General features: G+C 39.5%; 1 protein-coding gene across 7 annotated transcripts in view; it reads right to left on the bottom strand.

Moving 5' to 3' along the window:
- Ubxn7 (UBX domain protein 7) overlaps positions 1–17,276 on the bottom strand; it is a 63,152-nt gene that overhangs the window by 16,102 nt on the left and 29,774 nt on the right. For 3 of the 7 annotated variants that reach the window (XR_015632754.1, NM_001433500.1, XM_087576112.1), the window contains 5 exon segments: positions 10,548–10,613; positions 8,455–8,567; positions 4,816–4,962; positions 2,941–3,031; positions 2,079–2,206 (listed from right to left, as the gene is read on the bottom strand). Coding sequence is in view for 2 of the 7 variants with exons in the window: in NM_001433500.1 (NP_001420429.1) it covers positions 2,079–2,206; positions 2,941–3,031; positions 4,816–4,962; positions 8,455–8,567; positions 10,548–10,613 (545 nt within the window). In the remaining 5 variants the exon portion in view is untranslated. 7 annotated transcript variants of the gene reach the window in all.

Consider the following 17,276-nt stretch of genomic DNA (forward strand, 5'->3'; position numbering starts at 1 on the left):
ACACATGTGCAAAAACCCACCTAAAAAATTACTTACTAATTTAAAAAGTTCGTGTACTACTTGCCCTATAGTTTTTATTTACTTATTTTGTCTATGACTTCTTTTTAGACAGGTTTCACTCCATAGCCTGAACTAGCGCAGAATTCATTATATAGCTTTGTCTTTAAACTGGCAGTAATTCTCTTGACTCAGATACCTGAGTGCTGAGATCATAGGCATGTGATACCCTGCAAACTAAGAAGAAAAGGAATACAGGAATGGTGGTAGGAGACAGAGGCAGCCGTATCAGGAATTCAAGGATATCATTGGCTATAAAGTGAGTCTGAGCCCACTTTGGCTCCCTGTCTTCCAAAAAGGAGAAAATCTCATTGGCCTGACAAAGTACATCTAAAAGAAACATATGGACTAAAGAGATATTCAGTAGTTAAAGCATTTACTTCAACAGCTTGAGGACCATTGCCCAGATCCCCAGATCTCCAGATCCCCAGAACCCTTATAAATGCTCAGTGGATGAAGTACCCATGACTCCAGCATTCAGTAAGCAAAACGGGGGTTCCCTATAACACAATGTCTAACCAGACCAGCCATATTGATGAGCCTTGAGCTCAACTGAGACCCTGCCTCAGTGAAAAAGAAGGAGGGCAAGGAAGGCAAATGTCAACCTTGAGCTTACACACACACACACACACACACACACACACACACACACATATCAGGGGAGGGAGGGGCATACATACATATAAACATACCACACAGATGCGAGTTAAAAAGGAAATATATAACTAGACAGAGAGGGTTGGGGATTTAGCTCAGTGGTAGAGCGCTTGCCTAGCAACACAAGGCCCTGGGTTTGGTCCTCAGCTCCGGAAAAAGAAAAAAAAAGAAAGAAAAAAAAAAAAAAAAAACTAGACAGAGAAACTTCTAGTGGTGAGACAAGTCTCCAGGACCTGGGGTAGGAAACAGCCTCCAGCAGTCAGATTAGTGCTGCTGTCAGCTATAGTTACAGAAGCTTTCTTTTGCAGTGGACAATGGTTTATTGCAAAGACTCTTAAGTGTTAAAATGCAGAAAATACATGCTGAATGTTCAGCCGTAAATGGGACTACAGCATCCATAACATTCTCTCCAGGGTTCAGGGAACACTGTGGAAGAGAGGGCACAGAGAATGTAAGATGTGAGGGGTGGGGTGGAGGGATGTGGAACAGTGTCTTCTGGGTATGACAAAATTTGGAGCTCTTACCAGTGGCTATGTCACCTGCCTAAGTCCTACACAACATTGGACCCATCAACCTCCTGCCATAGAAGGGACTCACAAGGGCCCAAACCCTCCCTGAATACAAGCAATTAATGGTTGCTGGGAACAGGAAAGACATTTTCTTTAGTGGTGTAACCACTGGAAAGGTGCCAATGCTCCTATAAATAATTTCTCACCTACTCTTCTATAAGTAAGCTTAAGTCACAAAAATAAGTATACGTGTGTATGTATATATACATACACACACAATTATGTGGACACACACACACAGACACATATTATGACTTCATTAAGATGAAATTCTTCTTGAGAAAACTATCAAAAAATAAGATAGCTAAGATATAGTACATCCAGAAAACATAACTGTTCATTACTTACATTTTTTTAAAAAAGATTTATTTGTTTTATATATAAGTACACTGTAGCTGTCTTCAGACACACAGAAGGAGGCATCAGATCACATTACACATGGTTGTGAGCCACCCTGTGGTTGCTGGGATTTGAACTCAGGACCTCTGGAAGAGCAGTCAGTGCTCTTAACCACTGAGCCATCTCTCCTGCCCTACTTACACTACTATTATTACTACTATTTTTTTTTTTCAAGATAGGCTTTCTCTGTCCTGGAACTCACTTTGTAGACCAGGCTAGCCTCAAACTCACAGAGATTCACCTGTGCTTGTCTCTGCCTCCAAAGTGCTGGGATTACAGATGTGTGCTACCAGAGGCCAGCTCCACTTCTTATTATAAATATCATTTTAACATCAAACATTTTACAAAAAAATGCCAACATACAGGTATACTCCGTTGTCTATCACTTATACTTACTGATCGGGCACATTTTTTGGGAGGGCTGCTAGAAAGTCCATCCAGTTGCCCATGTTCACCTAGAAACCCTGTTACTTGGTCCAAGAAAGAAGATACATCCAATTGGTGCCACTCTACTAGCTTCTGACCTAAAGATTAAAAAATAAATAAATAAAAATCGAGACATATAAACATAAAATCAATAATTTTTCTAGCCAGTCATTAAATAATCGACATATACATAATTAAAGTTTGCTACAAACTCCTATCCCCATCTCTCACTTACTGAAGTTACCCAGTATCTTCATAACCTATTGACAACATCAATTAAAACTCAGATAAGCAGCGCTTACCTAGGAAGCGCAAGGCCCTGGGTTCGGTCCCCAGCTCCGGAAAAAAAAAAAAAAAAGAACCAAAAAAAAAAACAAACAAACAAAAAAAAAAAACAAAAAAAAAACAAAAAACTCAGATAAGCTTCTCATCCATCATGAAAGGAAAAGTATGTGTTTGCATTATAGCCAATTAGGAAGAAAAATCTCAAACAAAGCAGAATCTAAATACAATGTAACTAGTAATAAGGACAACTCACCTCTAGTTCTCTAGAGGAATACAACAAGTGCCTAAAATAATCTCATTAATTTAATAACAGAAACCCTAAGGAGAACCTATAAAAAGATGACTGTATCAGTTTTTCTTTGAAAGAATAAACTGTACAAATACAAAATGGTGTATTTCTCTCAAGAAATAGAATCCCTAAATATATCCACCCAAAGTTGTTTACACGAGCAAGAAAACTTCCCTTAACCATCACATTGCTGAAACCAGATCCAGTCAAAACCTAATGAGCTGTGAAAAAGCAAGCCTATAATTTGATATAACTTACCTGTCCGTGGGTCTAAGATGGAAACATAGGGGAAATCCCCTAGCTTATAAAACTGTATGTATCTCTGACCTTCCTCGCTGTCATGATAAACCTGTTAAGCCAATAAAATTTAAAAAAGCCACTTTAGAAAAAGTTAATTGCGATCTTGTTATCTATTAAAGGCAATGAATTTTCCAAATAAGCCTTGGCAAACATGGTAGGTTCTTCCCCCCGTATTAAAGCAGAAACAATGATACATAGATTTAACATCCTATTCTTAGCCCCTTCTGAAAGCATCATAAATATACCAACACATCCCGCCTCCTTTCTCAGTTCAGAAGAAGTACTAGTACTAACTTCCTTTCCAAGTGTTTGTCCATCTGTCACTTTTTTGTTTTTTTCTTCTGAGACAGGGTCTCCCTATATAACCCTGGCAGTCCTGAATTCACCATGTAACCAAGATATCCTTGAACTCACAGAGATCTGCCTGCCTTTGCCTCCCAAGTGTACCACAATGTTTAGCACTGTATTTGTATTCTAGTAAGTCACATAAATTATTATAAGTTTAAAAACCCAACATGTTATTAGGCAGAGATGTTCAGTCAATATTTGACTAAAATAAAAGGAACTGTGCCATTAAAAACAATCTTGGAAGCTGGCAAAGGACTGACTCATCAGATAAAAGTGCTTGCAGCACAAGCCTGACAACCTACACCGGAAGCCGAAAACCAATTTCCAAAAGTTGTCCTCAAACCTCCATATCACACATGGATACATATAGAACAAACACACAAATTTATAATAAAAAAATCCCTCTGAATTTATCATATGTGAAACACAAACAGGTAAATGAATAGCACTAGTACATCTTAGATAAGTTTACTTTGTTGTTTTCTGTAATGTTTTAAAAAACTGGGCCTGCCTATATACTCAGATGGCTGAGGTCAGAGATTAGGAGTCCAAGGCCTAACTTGAGGTGGTTTCAAACAGTGAAAAAGGAGCTGGACCAGGTGGCTCACGCCTTTAATTCCAGCACACAGGAGGGAGAGACAGGTGAGTCTCTGTGAGTTTGAGGCCAACTTAGTTTACAGAGTGAGTTCCAGGACAGCCAGGGACAGAGGAACACTGTCTCAAAAACTTAATAATAAAATAAACTAAGGAGGATGGATGCCTTCTCACTGCTGTGCTCTTACCATGATGATAGTGGACTGAACCTCTGAAACTGTAAGTCAGCCCCAAGTGTTTGCCTTTATAAGAGTTGCCTTGGACATGGTCTCATCACAGCAATAAAACCCAAACAATGACAGGGACAGGTAGACTATCTGTTTTAACTAGACAATTTATACAAAACGCTATCAGAGTTGGAATACTAAGGAACACTAAAAGAAGAACAGTAAAAGAGTAACAAACACAAGATAGAGCATGTCTTAATGTTTCTCCAATGCTCTCAGATCTACTACAGACGGCCATTGGCCTTGTATAGTTATTAAGTAGATGAAGTAGATGAATTTAAGGTGGCATGAGCTATAAGCATGAAATACAGACCTTATCTTGAGAACTTAACACACACACTCGAACAGACACACACTCAAACAGAAACAGATCATGCCATTAAAATGTTAATGTATATCATCTATTGACTTAAAACATATGATTAAAGCTAATTTCCCATTTCCCTTGAAGTTTTTCAGAGGGTACGTCTAGAGACATGTAAATGGTGTGGCTTATACTATGTTTCTCCTGAGTGGTGGAACTGTAGACAGACTTGTCAAGATGCTACTGAAGTACATATGAGCTAGCTGAGCTCACTTTTTCCAGTTCACAGCCCATTCTGTCTCAACATCCTGTATTATAAAAACAAATACTACAAATTTTTTAAGTAATTGTCGTTCTCACCTGCCAGAAAATGAAATGTTCTCGGATGATATTCTTCACAGCTTCATTGCTCCATACATCACGGTTGAGGCACTGGCATGCAAAGTCTTGTACATTTTGAATGTTTATCATCAGCCACTTATTCTGCATCTGGCCACACTCTTTGGCCTGTAAGAGTAAAATTTCCATAGAGACACTCGGCATTCTTTTAAAAATGACATCGAGGACTTATCACTTCTTTGTACAGAGGACAGTGGTTAGTACATACATTCACAATTGGTCCAAGCGCAGAGAAAAGTATAAGTGGAGTTCTCAGTCACACATGGGACATCTATATTACTGTCCCTCCCAGCCCTAGGCTCAGGGACCATCAAGAAACAGAGGGTCAACATTTTAAAAGCCAGAAATTGGAGAGGACCAGACTGCAACAGTTATCTTCTGAGACCATGACAGGACTCTAAAATTTATTGCAGCTCTGAGTAATCCATACAAGACCTATACAAAATCAAGACAGTCAACATCCTAGAATAGGGTATGAAGGAAAAGACATGAACTCCCAACTGAGGAGCTACTGACAGAGAATGGTTTTTGGGGCAGAGAATCAATTTTCTTTAAGAATATCATCCCTGGTAGAGTGGCCATGCTCCAGCGGATATCCCCTGGACCATCAGGGTAAGAGTAGCACAAATTGGACTCGATGGGTTTTAGACAAGGCAGAGACAGAGACTACAAATGTTCAGAGAATTGCCCAGGTTGGAGGTGTAAATCTGGGAGTTAGGAAAATAGAGGATAAACATGATTAAAATGAATTGTAACAAATTCTATCAGGGTGTAGGAGGTGCACACCTTAAACCCCAGCACTGGATAGGCAGAGACTGGTAGAACTCTTGAGTACAAGGCCAGCATAAAATACATACTGAGTTCTAGGACAACCAGGGCTACATAGAGATCCTGTCTCATATTCTGCTGTCTCCCCCAAAAGAAATATCAATGATTAGTAAGTATAGTTTTAAAATGGTATCTAGAGGCTGGGCTGTAGTCTACAAGTTAAAAAGTAGTTGATGCTCTGTAGAGAAATGGAGTTTGGTTCCTAGCACCTATGGCCACTGGCTCACAGCTCCAAAGGATCTGATACCCTCTGCTGGCCCCCATCAGCAACTTCTATAGCATGTATATGCACACATAATACATAAATAATAAATCTTTTAAAATGACATCTATAATTTTTGTATTATACAGTATTATTTTATACATACAGAATCCTTGTGACTGGATTAGGAAATACAGGACTGGGAACTGTGCCTGTGTCTCTGGCGCACTTTAGAAAGCACAGAGCTGTGGCACAGCCATTAGACAGATAGAAATGGGAGGAAGAAGTGTGTGCCTGTCTGTAAGGCCAACTCTTCCTTGATGTGCTTATTTGGATCCTTAGGCTCCAGCTCCCCGGAAGCTACTAAGCCTTCAGCACCAGACTGGAGTAGCTGAGGCATAGCTTCTTGGATTGAGCAGCTGCTGTGCTCGGTCTCTCAAGCACACAGATAAGCTAAGCTAGTCAGTCAGTCATCCCCTCCCCACCCCACACACACAATAGTTTAGTGATTCTGCTGCCCCTTTAGAAAACTCCAATTAGTACATAAAGCAGAGAGGAGAATCTTGGCTTCTAGCTAGCTGCTGGTGCCCCACCTCTCAAACTGTGCTGCCCACATTCACAATAGTCTTACTCCTCAACAAATCTTCTCTAAAATGTCAGGTATCTTGAAGATGTGATGGTTTTAATTTTTATCAAGTTTGTATTTAAAGATTTATATGTTTGAGTGCATGCCTGTTGGCTCTGGAGGCCAGAAGTGGGCATCAGATCCCCCTGAACTGCAGCTATAAGCCACCATATGGTTGCTGGAAACTGAACCTGGGTCCTCAGAGCAACAAATACTCTTAACTGCTAAGCCATCTCTCTAGCCCCTGTTGTTTTCTAGATGACAGACATTCTCACTGTGGTAAGACAATCAAGTAAACCTGCCTCTGTTGGGGTTATCTTTTTAAGTGCTGTGTAAAGTCTGTTTTTGTATTATACAAATGCTAATTTCTGGCTACATCATATTTTGTAAGCACTCCCTCTCTCACCCTCTGATTGGTTTAAAAAAAAAAAAAAGCTGATGGCCTAGAGCAAAGAAGAAGAAAATAATGGGACTTCCAGCAGAGATAGGAACTGGGAGAAAGAAGCACACAGAGACTGAAAGAGAGGTAACTACCGAGCCATGTGGCAGGACACAGATTAATATATATAGGTTAATTTAAATTATAAGAGCTAGTTTGAAACAAGCCTAAACAAAACCTTAAGTATTAATTATAAATGTAAACCTCCCTGTCTTTATTAAGAGGTAGAAGGCACAAAAAGTCCATAACAGTTGCAAGTCCCAGGAAGTTTTCCTTGCCTTTAGGAAAGATAAAGCTAGGAAGAACAGGGAGAACATATTTTGCAATTAGAAAAAGATGTACTTCCAACATCCCCGGTACAGGCCTGCAACTACAAATAGCAAATATACACAAATTTAATGCACTGCCACACTGAGACCAAACTTGTAAAATGTCAGGCGTGTCAGCAAAACCAGCACAAATTCTTTTACCTTTTTCATAATTTCACACATAATCCATTTTTTTTTTTTTTTTTTTGGAGCTGGGGACCGAACCCAGGGCCTTGTGCTTTCTAGGCAAGCGCTCTACCGCTGAGCTAAATCCCCAACCCCCACATAATCCATTCTTACTATAGACCAAGAACTTTCACCTTTTTACTTAAAAGAAACACTTTGGGCTGGAGAGATGGCTCAGAGGTTAAGAGCACTGACTGCTCTTACAGAGGTCCTGAGTTCAATTCCCAGCAACCGCATGGTGGCTCACAACCATCTGTGATGCCCTCTTCTGGTGTGTCTGAAGACAGCGACAGTGTATTCACACATAAAATAAATAAATCTTAAAAAAAAAAAAAGAAGAAGAAGAAACACTTTATAGTTTGCCTTTGACATACCAAATTACTAATATCACTAGTTAAGCTTTGGGACAATTAAGGAAAATGAGTTACTTAAACAATGCTTGTTTAAGACATTACAAATTGAGCCGGGCAGTGGTGGCACATGCTTTAATCCCAGCACCAGGGAGGCAGAGGCAGGTGAATCTCTGTGAGTTCAAGGTGAACTTGGTCTAGAGTGAGTTCTAGGACAGACAAGGCTACACAAAGAAACTCTGTCTCAAAATAAATAAATAAATAGAAGTCAGTGTAACCCTTAAGTATATTATGCAAAAATGGAAATAGTTAAGATATCAATTCTTTATAGAAATGATTTTTTTCTCTTAGAAAATAAAAGGCGGGGTTGGGGATTTAGCTCAGTGGTAGAGCGCTTGCCTAGCAAGCATAAGGCCCTGGGTTCGGTCCCCAGCTCCGAAAAAAAGAGAAAAGAAAAAAAAAAAAAAAAGAAAAGAAAAGGCACATGGCACACAGAAGATGGAGAGGCAGGCCAATCTTTGATTTTTTTGACCAGCCTAGTCTGCACAGTATGTCCAGGCCCCATAAGACGCTGTCTCAAAAATAAAATTGACAGACAGACAGACACACAGACAAGACACTGGAATGGTAAAAACGATTCATTAGAGTCTCCAACAACTTACTGTTTCAAAGCTGCCCTTGTGCATCAAGTCGATTGGGGGCCGGAATAGATCTGCAAGGGTGGTTAGTTTCTTATCTATTGCTCCTCCATTTCTTAATTCCTGTTCCTGCCTAACTGCAACACAGAAAGATGAAAAAGTTTTAATTAGCCATAAAAGTATTAAATTACATAATAAACAAAAGACCTTGTATTGACTGAAGAATACTGAACAGCATGATTGGCCTCAAATACAAAAGCTAATGATGACTGAAAAAAAAATACAAAGAGGAGTTAAGAAAATCTTAGGATTTAAAGGTTGTTCTCTAGGCCAAAGGATAAAAGTAGAAAATTAAATTAGTTACAAATAGCCATGATGAGCCAAGCCTAATGGTGCAGACTTAGAATCAAAGCTACCTGGAGTAGCCTCACACAAGAAAATCAAAGGTTCAAGACCAACCTCTGCCACAGAGTGAGTTCAAGTGAATCTGTACAATCTACCAAGAGACTATCTCACAATAAGAAAAGTAGTTGAGTTCTAGCTTACTAGTACCTATCTAGTATACACAGGACCCTAGTATACACAGGGGATGTTTAGTCCCCAGTATCATTAAAAAAACAAAAACAAAAACAAAAATCGAATTCACTATGAGATGAGGATTTACCCGAGTAGTAGAGTGCTTGCCTAGATTTGGTTCCTATCAGCACACACACACAATAACCTTATCAACTCATTTTTTTTCACATACTCATAAGCAACAGAAGAAAGATTTCAGAACTATTTCTCTAGCTCTCAAAGTGATCCTAACTCATCCATGTGTCTAGCTCCTCTTGAGGTTATGGACACTGCTGTCACCATCTACTAGAAGAGCACAGGCTCCTTGGATAACTTAAGCCTTCCCTCTCATCCATTCCTAGAGTTATAGGACCTATCTGTGCCCTGAACCGCTCACTGAAGTTACAAAACCAGACACAGTCCAAACATTTCTCGTATAGTATTTAAAATAACTGTCCTGGGCCACTACATGGCTCAGTAAGTCGGGGCTCTTGCTACCAAGACTGGTGGCCCCAATTTGATCCCCAGGGCCCATACAGCAGGAAAAGACAAACTCCAATAAGCTGTCCTCCAGTTAGAGGACAAGTGTACATCATGGCCTGTCCACCATCCTGAATAAATAAACAAATACACATTGACCTTTCCTTAGAATTTTTTAACAAGCATGAGCCAAGATACTTCTGACCTATTCCATAGAAAGGTATACACTGTGCTAAGTAGTTTTATGTCGATCTGACAAACTAGTCATCAAAGAGGAACCTTAAATGAGAAAATGTAGACCAGTGGCTCTCAACTTTCCTAATGCTGTGACCTTTCAATATAGATCCTCACTTTGCAGTGACCCCAAATCATAAAAACTGTTTTCACTGCTACTTCATAACAGCAATTTTGCTACTGTTATAATCACAACACAAATATCTGATATGCAGGATATCTGATATGAGACTCTCATGAAAGGAGGTTGCAACCCATAGGCTGAACCACAGCTGTAGGATATTTTCTTAGTTGGTGGCTGAGGGGGAGGGTCCAGCCCACTGTGGGTGGTACCACTCTGTGCTGATGGTCCTGAGTTCTGCTAAGAGAGCAGTGAAGCAGCATCCCTCCCATCCCACTATGGCCTGTCTCTGCATCAGCTTCTCCAGGTTCCTGCCCTGTTTGAGTTCCTTTCCTGAATTCATTCAATGGACTATGGACCGTGGACTATGACCTGGAAGTATAAGCAAATAAACTCTTCCTCTCCAACTTGCTGTTCATCATGATGTTTCATCACAGCAATAATATTCTTAACTAGGACAGTGTGTGTAATTTCGTGGATGTCGGGGTATACATGTGGAGTCAAGTAAAATTTGCAGGAGTCAATTCTCTCTTTTCACCATGTGGGTCCAAAACTTAGGCTTGGTAGCCAGTAATCTTTACCCAAAATCTTGATGTCTTTAGTTTCACTTTTTAAACATGGTGAACTACAAAGTATTTAGGAATACTACTAATCTTTTTTTTTTTTTCTTTTTAATATACAAAGGAAGGGGAAGAGGGAGCTAAGAGACTGGTCCACAAATACCTACTCGTTTCAGTTTGAAAATCTCGGAAACCATCAAATATTGAACGTGCTGGCCTTCGCCTTTTAGGAGCTGTAGGAGAAAAACAGAACTAATTAAAAATTAAAACATTAATTTTGAAAATTCTAAAGATATTCCTTATATAAGCATTTCTCTTTACTGTTCTATTTTATGTGTCTGAGTACTTTCCCTACATGTAAGTTTGTGAACTATGTGACCAGAAGAGGATGTCAGATGCCCTGAAACTGGAGTTACAGACAGCTATGAGCTACCACAGGAGTCCTGGGAATTGAACCTGTGTCTTTCAAAGAGTAGTCAGTACTCTTAGCTACTGAGCCAGTCCTCAACGTATTTTTTAAAAACTCTATTTTCTTAATAGTGCCTGCCCCTTAAAACAAACAAAAACTGAAATTTCCAGGAAACCCTGTTTCAAAAAAAACAAAACAAAAACCCTAAATCCCACCTCACCTCCCCCCCCTAAAAAAGCAAAGCTCAGTGGGTAAAGCACATGCTGTTCTCAAAATAAACAAAATAAAAAGTCAAGTTATGAACACATAATGACTCAATCATCTTATCATACTAATAAGAAGAGACCAGACCAAAATAAAAAGAAAAATTAACTCAGTTTAGTCCTAGGGGTTAATCATACTTTTTAACATAAGACTTAAAATACCTTAATTAAAATGTTATCTTCATTTAGAAAAATGTTCTCAAACTTAAAAAAAAAAAGAAGTAACAAATTATTTATGTACATCATAGAAAAATGGAGATTTGGCTGCTGTTCTTTTGCATTTTGAGACAGGATCTGTTCCCTTTACATAGCTCTGGCTGCCCTGTAACTATGTAGACAGACTAGGTTGGTCACCACCAGATCAGTCTTTCTTGAGTGTTGGGATTTAAAGGCTTTGCACCACCATGGCCAACTGAAAAATGGAGATTTTAAATAATTCTTTCACTGTAACAGTTTAAATTGACTTATATATGTTAAGTCTGGCCAGGATCCAATCAAAACAATGTCTCACACAAATAATGATTAGAAGGCAGAGTCCAAAAGTCTCTTACCCCATATCAAAGCATCTTTTTCTACAAACTGTGTGTTTCATTACTTAGCATAATTACTTCTCTCTTAGGATTACTAAGTTAAAAGCAAAACAATTAAAAATACAAACTCAGGAGCTAGGCTACAGATTCCATGTAATGGAATCTGATGGCCTCTTCTGGTGTGCATGAAAAAAACTCAGCACCCACAGGGGTCAGCTCACAACTATAAGAGATCCAACATAAAACACAAATTAAAATTTTAAAACTTAAAACCAAAAGTCAAAAACTCTAGCATGAAATCCTGGATTTGACCCCCAGCACCTCATATACATGTAGTGGTGGCACACGCCTGTAATCACAACAAAAATGTAAAGTCATCTTTGACTACATGAGTTCAAAGCCAACCTGGGCTGGCTACATAGGCCTACTGCAAAACAAAACAAAAGCAAAAGACAAATTCACTGTTTTATCATGTTTATGTCATTCACAGAGGCACACAGAACACACCAATGGTTATGCTAAATCATTATAATTAACAGGCCAGGTATAGCACTGCGTGCCTGGAACCTCAGTACAATCAAATGTTGAAGGTCATCATGGACTAGAAAGTAACTTCAAAGCTGGGCTGTCTCAAAAATAAAAGAATCACAATTACCTTCAGGAATAGATTTAAAAAAAAAAAAAAGGTTATCTGAATTTTTAAAAATTTAAACCACAGGCTGGAGAGATGGCTTAGCGGTTAAGAGCACTGGTTGCTCTTTCAGAGGTCCTGAGTTCAATTCCCAGCAACCACATGGTGGCTCACAACCATAAGCCATGTAATGGAATCTGATGGCCTCTTCTGGTGTGCATGAAAAAAACAACACTCATATGTATACACACAGACCTGGACCCCACCCCACCCCCACACACAAATAAATAGATCTTTGCCAGGCACATCACTTTAATTCCAGCACTCAGGAGGAAAGGCAGGCACATCTCTCTTAAGTCCAAGGTTAGTCTGGTCTACATAGCCAGTTCTAGGACAGCCATAGCTACATAGAAAGACCCTGTCTCAACAAAACAAAACAAATTAAACCTACATCCTATATCCATAAAATCCTTTATGTTCTGCTTCTCTTTCCTGTTTAAAAACAAACAAACAAACCAACAACAACAAAAACAGGGTGGAGAGGCTGAAGAGATGGGTGCTCTTTCAGAGGACCTGGGTTCAATTTCCAGCTCAAACTAATGGGAGCTCAAAACTAACTGCAAGATCTGACACCTTCAGACAGGCAGGCAAACCACCAATGCACATAAAATAAAAGTTAAGTTATTTTAAAAAAATAAGAAAAGAACTGGAGAATGTAATTCTTTTCAGTCTTTGAACTATTTTTAATCCAGATTTCCTATTTAAAATGTATGTTTGTAGCAGAATATTTTGGCTCTATGCCTTTGTTGTTCCTTTGTTTTTTAAAGCCAGGTGAAAACCTCAGCCCTCTAAGTGCTAGGATTACAGCTGTGTACTTCCATCTCTAGCTCCCAAATAATGCCTTGAAAACTGGTTATATGTAGGGTTATCTTACTGTGTGTGCTTGCCACAGTCCACGTGTGAGTCAGAGGACAACTACAGTGGTTGATCCTCTCCTTCAATCATGGGCTCCAAGGATCAAATTCAGGTCATCAGGCACCAACTTTTCTATGCTGAGTCACTTGTCTACTCTGACAGATTTTAACCCTACCAGCGCCAGAGCAAGCATGTCACATGACTAGATATAGAAGAGCAGTATAGTAGGGAAATATTCTACTCCTAAACTGCCCAGCTAATAGTTCCCTGCACTCCTCTCACCACTCATCTGTCCCTTTGGGAGACGCCCGATCTGAGAGCTTTGGTGCTCTTACTGTCACTTCACATTGACAGCCTTCTAGCCAGCTCCTCTGATTTCTTGGGCTCATCATCTGCTATTTGCTGCCATCATACCTCTACCAAGACAAGCCTTTTAACCCATGTCTTTTACTCCAAGTACTCCTGGCTCTTGCAAACCATTTACCATAAGCAAACACCTTTCCTCTGGAATCAGTCTTCTTTCTGCCCAGTCAATAGGCATGATATTCTTTAAGGTCAAAAAAAACTAAGCTATATAAAAGCTAAAAGAAGTCCAGATGCATAAGGAAAGCACTAGGTAACACAGAATACAAGGATTAGCAGAGAAAAACAATTTAATGAGAAGACCAATATGGTTCCATATTTTTATAAATTTCTATTAGTACTTAGCTTAAGAGAAAAACACCTGGGATTTTCATATCATCGGCATAATTTAAAATCTACTGCTTTATTTAAAGTATAGGGAGAATATTAAATTCCAGCCCCACATAGAAATATAGTAGTAAAGAGAGAAACAATATCATTTTAGATAAACATGAATATTCTTTGATACCACACCAAAATTCAACTAGTTATGGTTCTTTAAAGATTTGGCTAAATCTTGGTTGGAAGAGTTGGTTCAACAGTTAATAATGCACTTTTGTGCACACACACACAATTACCTATAATGCCCATGCCAGCTTCAGGATCACACACACACACACACACACACACACACACACACACACACAGAGGCAGAGAGAGAGAGAGAGAGAGAGAGAGAGAGAGAGAGAGAGAGAGAGAGATTAATCTTAAGCTATAATGTCAGTTCCAGAATAACACACCCATGCACACATACACACCTTACTTGGAATATCAGTTCCAAGATATCTCCTTGTACTCCTGCACACACACGCGCGCACACACACGCGCGCACACGCACACACACACACACACACACGCACACACCTAACATTGTTTAATAAAACCTTGAGCTAGGTATTGGTGGTGCACACCTTTCTTCAACCCCAGAACTTTAGAGGCAGAGGCAAGCAAATCTCTGAGCTCCAGGACAGCCAGGGCGAAAGAGAGAAACCTTGTCTAGGAAAAAAACCAAACAACCAAAGAAACAATAAAAGAAAAACCTTTTAAAAATGATTTGTGCAAGCCAAAATCTATAGTCAGGTAGCTTTTTATATTCTTTCTCGATAAAATCCATTGTTCTAAGTCATAGTCACAGACATTGGTTCTTTGTATTGATGATACAGCATCTCTATCCAACAGCTTTGACAGAAATGCTGCTTATGATTTTGGGTGTCATCCCAAAGGCCTTTGTGTTAACGGCTTGGTTCTATTGGGAGATTTTAAGAACTGGGACCTAGCAGAGGGGCTTTGATCACTTGGGCTTACATCCCTGAAGGGAGTGTGAGACCCTGGTCTCCTTTATTTCTTTTCTGTTTCTTGGCTGCCAAGAACTAAGCAACTTCTTATACCGTTTGCTCCCTATGATGTATACTTCCTTACCACAAAACAGCAAAGGGCCCACTAAGACCTCCAAGAGGGAACTAAAATAGTGTCCTCTGTTTAAGAGGACTAACTTGACTACCTTATAACTGTGACGTGAAGCTCTACTACTTCCTGTCTCTCATTACCTATAACATGTAGGTGAATATCCAGGGCAGGATGGGACTTAGTAGTAAAAGTATTTGCTATGCAGACCTGAGAAGTTAAGTGTGAATCCTCAAACCAAGTAAAATATCTAGTTGGCATGGCAACCCATCTGTAATCCCAGCCTTGGAAGGTGGTATATAAATTTCCTCAGAGATTAAAACATTCCACCCTGCAGGAAAAGACTTAAGCGGGAAGGTAACTCAAAACATCTTCAGGGAATTCCTGAGACTGACCAGATTCATTAGGCTCTTTCCTGCCAAAGTCAGCAATAAAAGCTGGCCCACAAAGAAGTCTCCCAGACCAGACCAGCTGCCTGGAAGAAACAAAACCCAGGTGGGCTGCCTGGAAGAGGTTTAAACAGCTGAGGCACGTGGAAAGGACGCTGTCCAACCTACTGAGCTGCCTGAAGGCTGTGCAGTGTGTTCCAGGTTCCCAGCTTTCTGAGCTGTCACCGTGCTAAATGGGCTTTGGTGACACAGCTGTCTTTGAGATAGATATTCTGCTCCTTTAAATAATCCCAGTAAAACCCATTAGTTCATCAAGTTGAACTCCGATGGAATCTGTACCTGTAGTAGGCCCCATATCTGAGGTGAATAGACATATGTTGTGCATGCCCAGAAAGTTCTGTCACACGACACTACAAAAACAGGGGGTTCCCCAGAGTAAGCTGGCCAGGGAAAGCAACTGTAGCAGAGAGTTCTGTGTTTGACTTAGAGACCCAGCCTCGATGAGTAAGGCAGAGGAGCAACTAAAGGCGGAGCTCAATCCCTGGCCTTCCCATGCATGCACATGCACACATGGGCATGCACTTTATGGTTTACACTATCTCTAGATTTGAAAGATCTAATTCAATGTAAATGCTTTCTAAATGATTGTTCTGTTGTTTTGTAATACTGACAAGAAAAATGTCCATATATGTTCAATACAGATGGAATTTCTGCAATGCTAGGGATGAAGCCTCGTGTCTTACATGTTAGGTAAGTGCTCTACTTAGGGAGGAAGTACTGACATCTCATGGATAATTTTCTTGTCTTTTAAAAGAATTATTTCGGGGTTGGGGATTTAGCTCAGTGGTAGAGCGCTTGCCTAGGAAGCGCAAGGCCCTGGGCTCGATCCCCAGCTCCGAAAAAAAGAACCAAAAAAAAAAAAAAAAAAAAAAAATTATTTCCCCTTCTTGTCTGGTATACACCTTTAATTCCAGAACTAAGGAGACAGAGGCAGGCAGATCTCCAAGTTTAAGAGCAGCCCGGTCTACATATCAAGCTCCAGACTAGTCAAAGGCACACAGTGAGATCCTATCTCAAATAGGTAAATAAATAAAATTTTAAATTTTTTCCCTATGCTAACTTTTCTATAAAACTTAAAATGGGTCTCTTATTTTCGTGTTTCAAACCATTTTCCTGTCCTAGTGTTCTCAATACAATATACATTTCACCATCTGTTTCCCCTACTACAGTAAGAGTCAATCCTCTATTTTTAAAACAATACCTAAAAATGTTTGCCTCGTATAGGTAAGTAGGTACTTGTTAAACTATCACTGTTCTCTGAAGGTGATTAAATGCCCCATATGTCAGCATACTCTGGATATGCCAAGACTACTAATTTTTTTTTCATGCAATAAGAACTATTTTCCCCCCTCTGTCCAAAATAGGAACAGAACTTAGAGAAATTAAAACAAGAGAAGATAAAGTATACAAAACAATAGAGTTACCAGTCAAGTGTATATTGAGGAAAAGATGTAACATAAAATTAACAGTTCTTTTTAATATAATAGAACTGATTTCCATAAGAGGCAGCAATTCCAGAGGGAGTGGGGAGGTGGGGACTTAGGTACAGCAGTGCATGTCTTCAATCCTAGAACTTAGAATGTAGAGCAGGCAGCCTCTGAGTTCCAGGCCAGCTAGGACTACACAGTGACGCCCATCCTTAAAAAAGACAGCAATTCATTTTGGTAAGTTTCCTACTTTTTGGCCTTCTAACAACATATTGTCAATTGTTAATGTATAACATTATTCTCCATTAAGGAATGTAGCTTCCCAAGAGGGAATACAGAAATGTAAGATAAACACTGATTCTATAAATAAAGAAACAATCTCTGAGCAAGCGCTTGTTATCTCCAGTTAACTTTATTAAAATCCTGATAACGAAGAAGTCAGAGAAGGGTAAGCAAAGAGAACTCA

Source organism: Rattus norvegicus, chromosome 11 (genome assembly GCF_021556685.1).
Source record: "Rattus norvegicus strain SHRSP/BbbUtx chromosome 11, alternate assembly SHRSP_T2T, whole genome shotgun sequence".
In the NCBI taxonomy this organism is placed as follows: domain Eukaryota; kingdom Metazoa; phylum Chordata; class Mammalia; order Rodentia; family Muridae; genus Rattus; species Rattus norvegicus.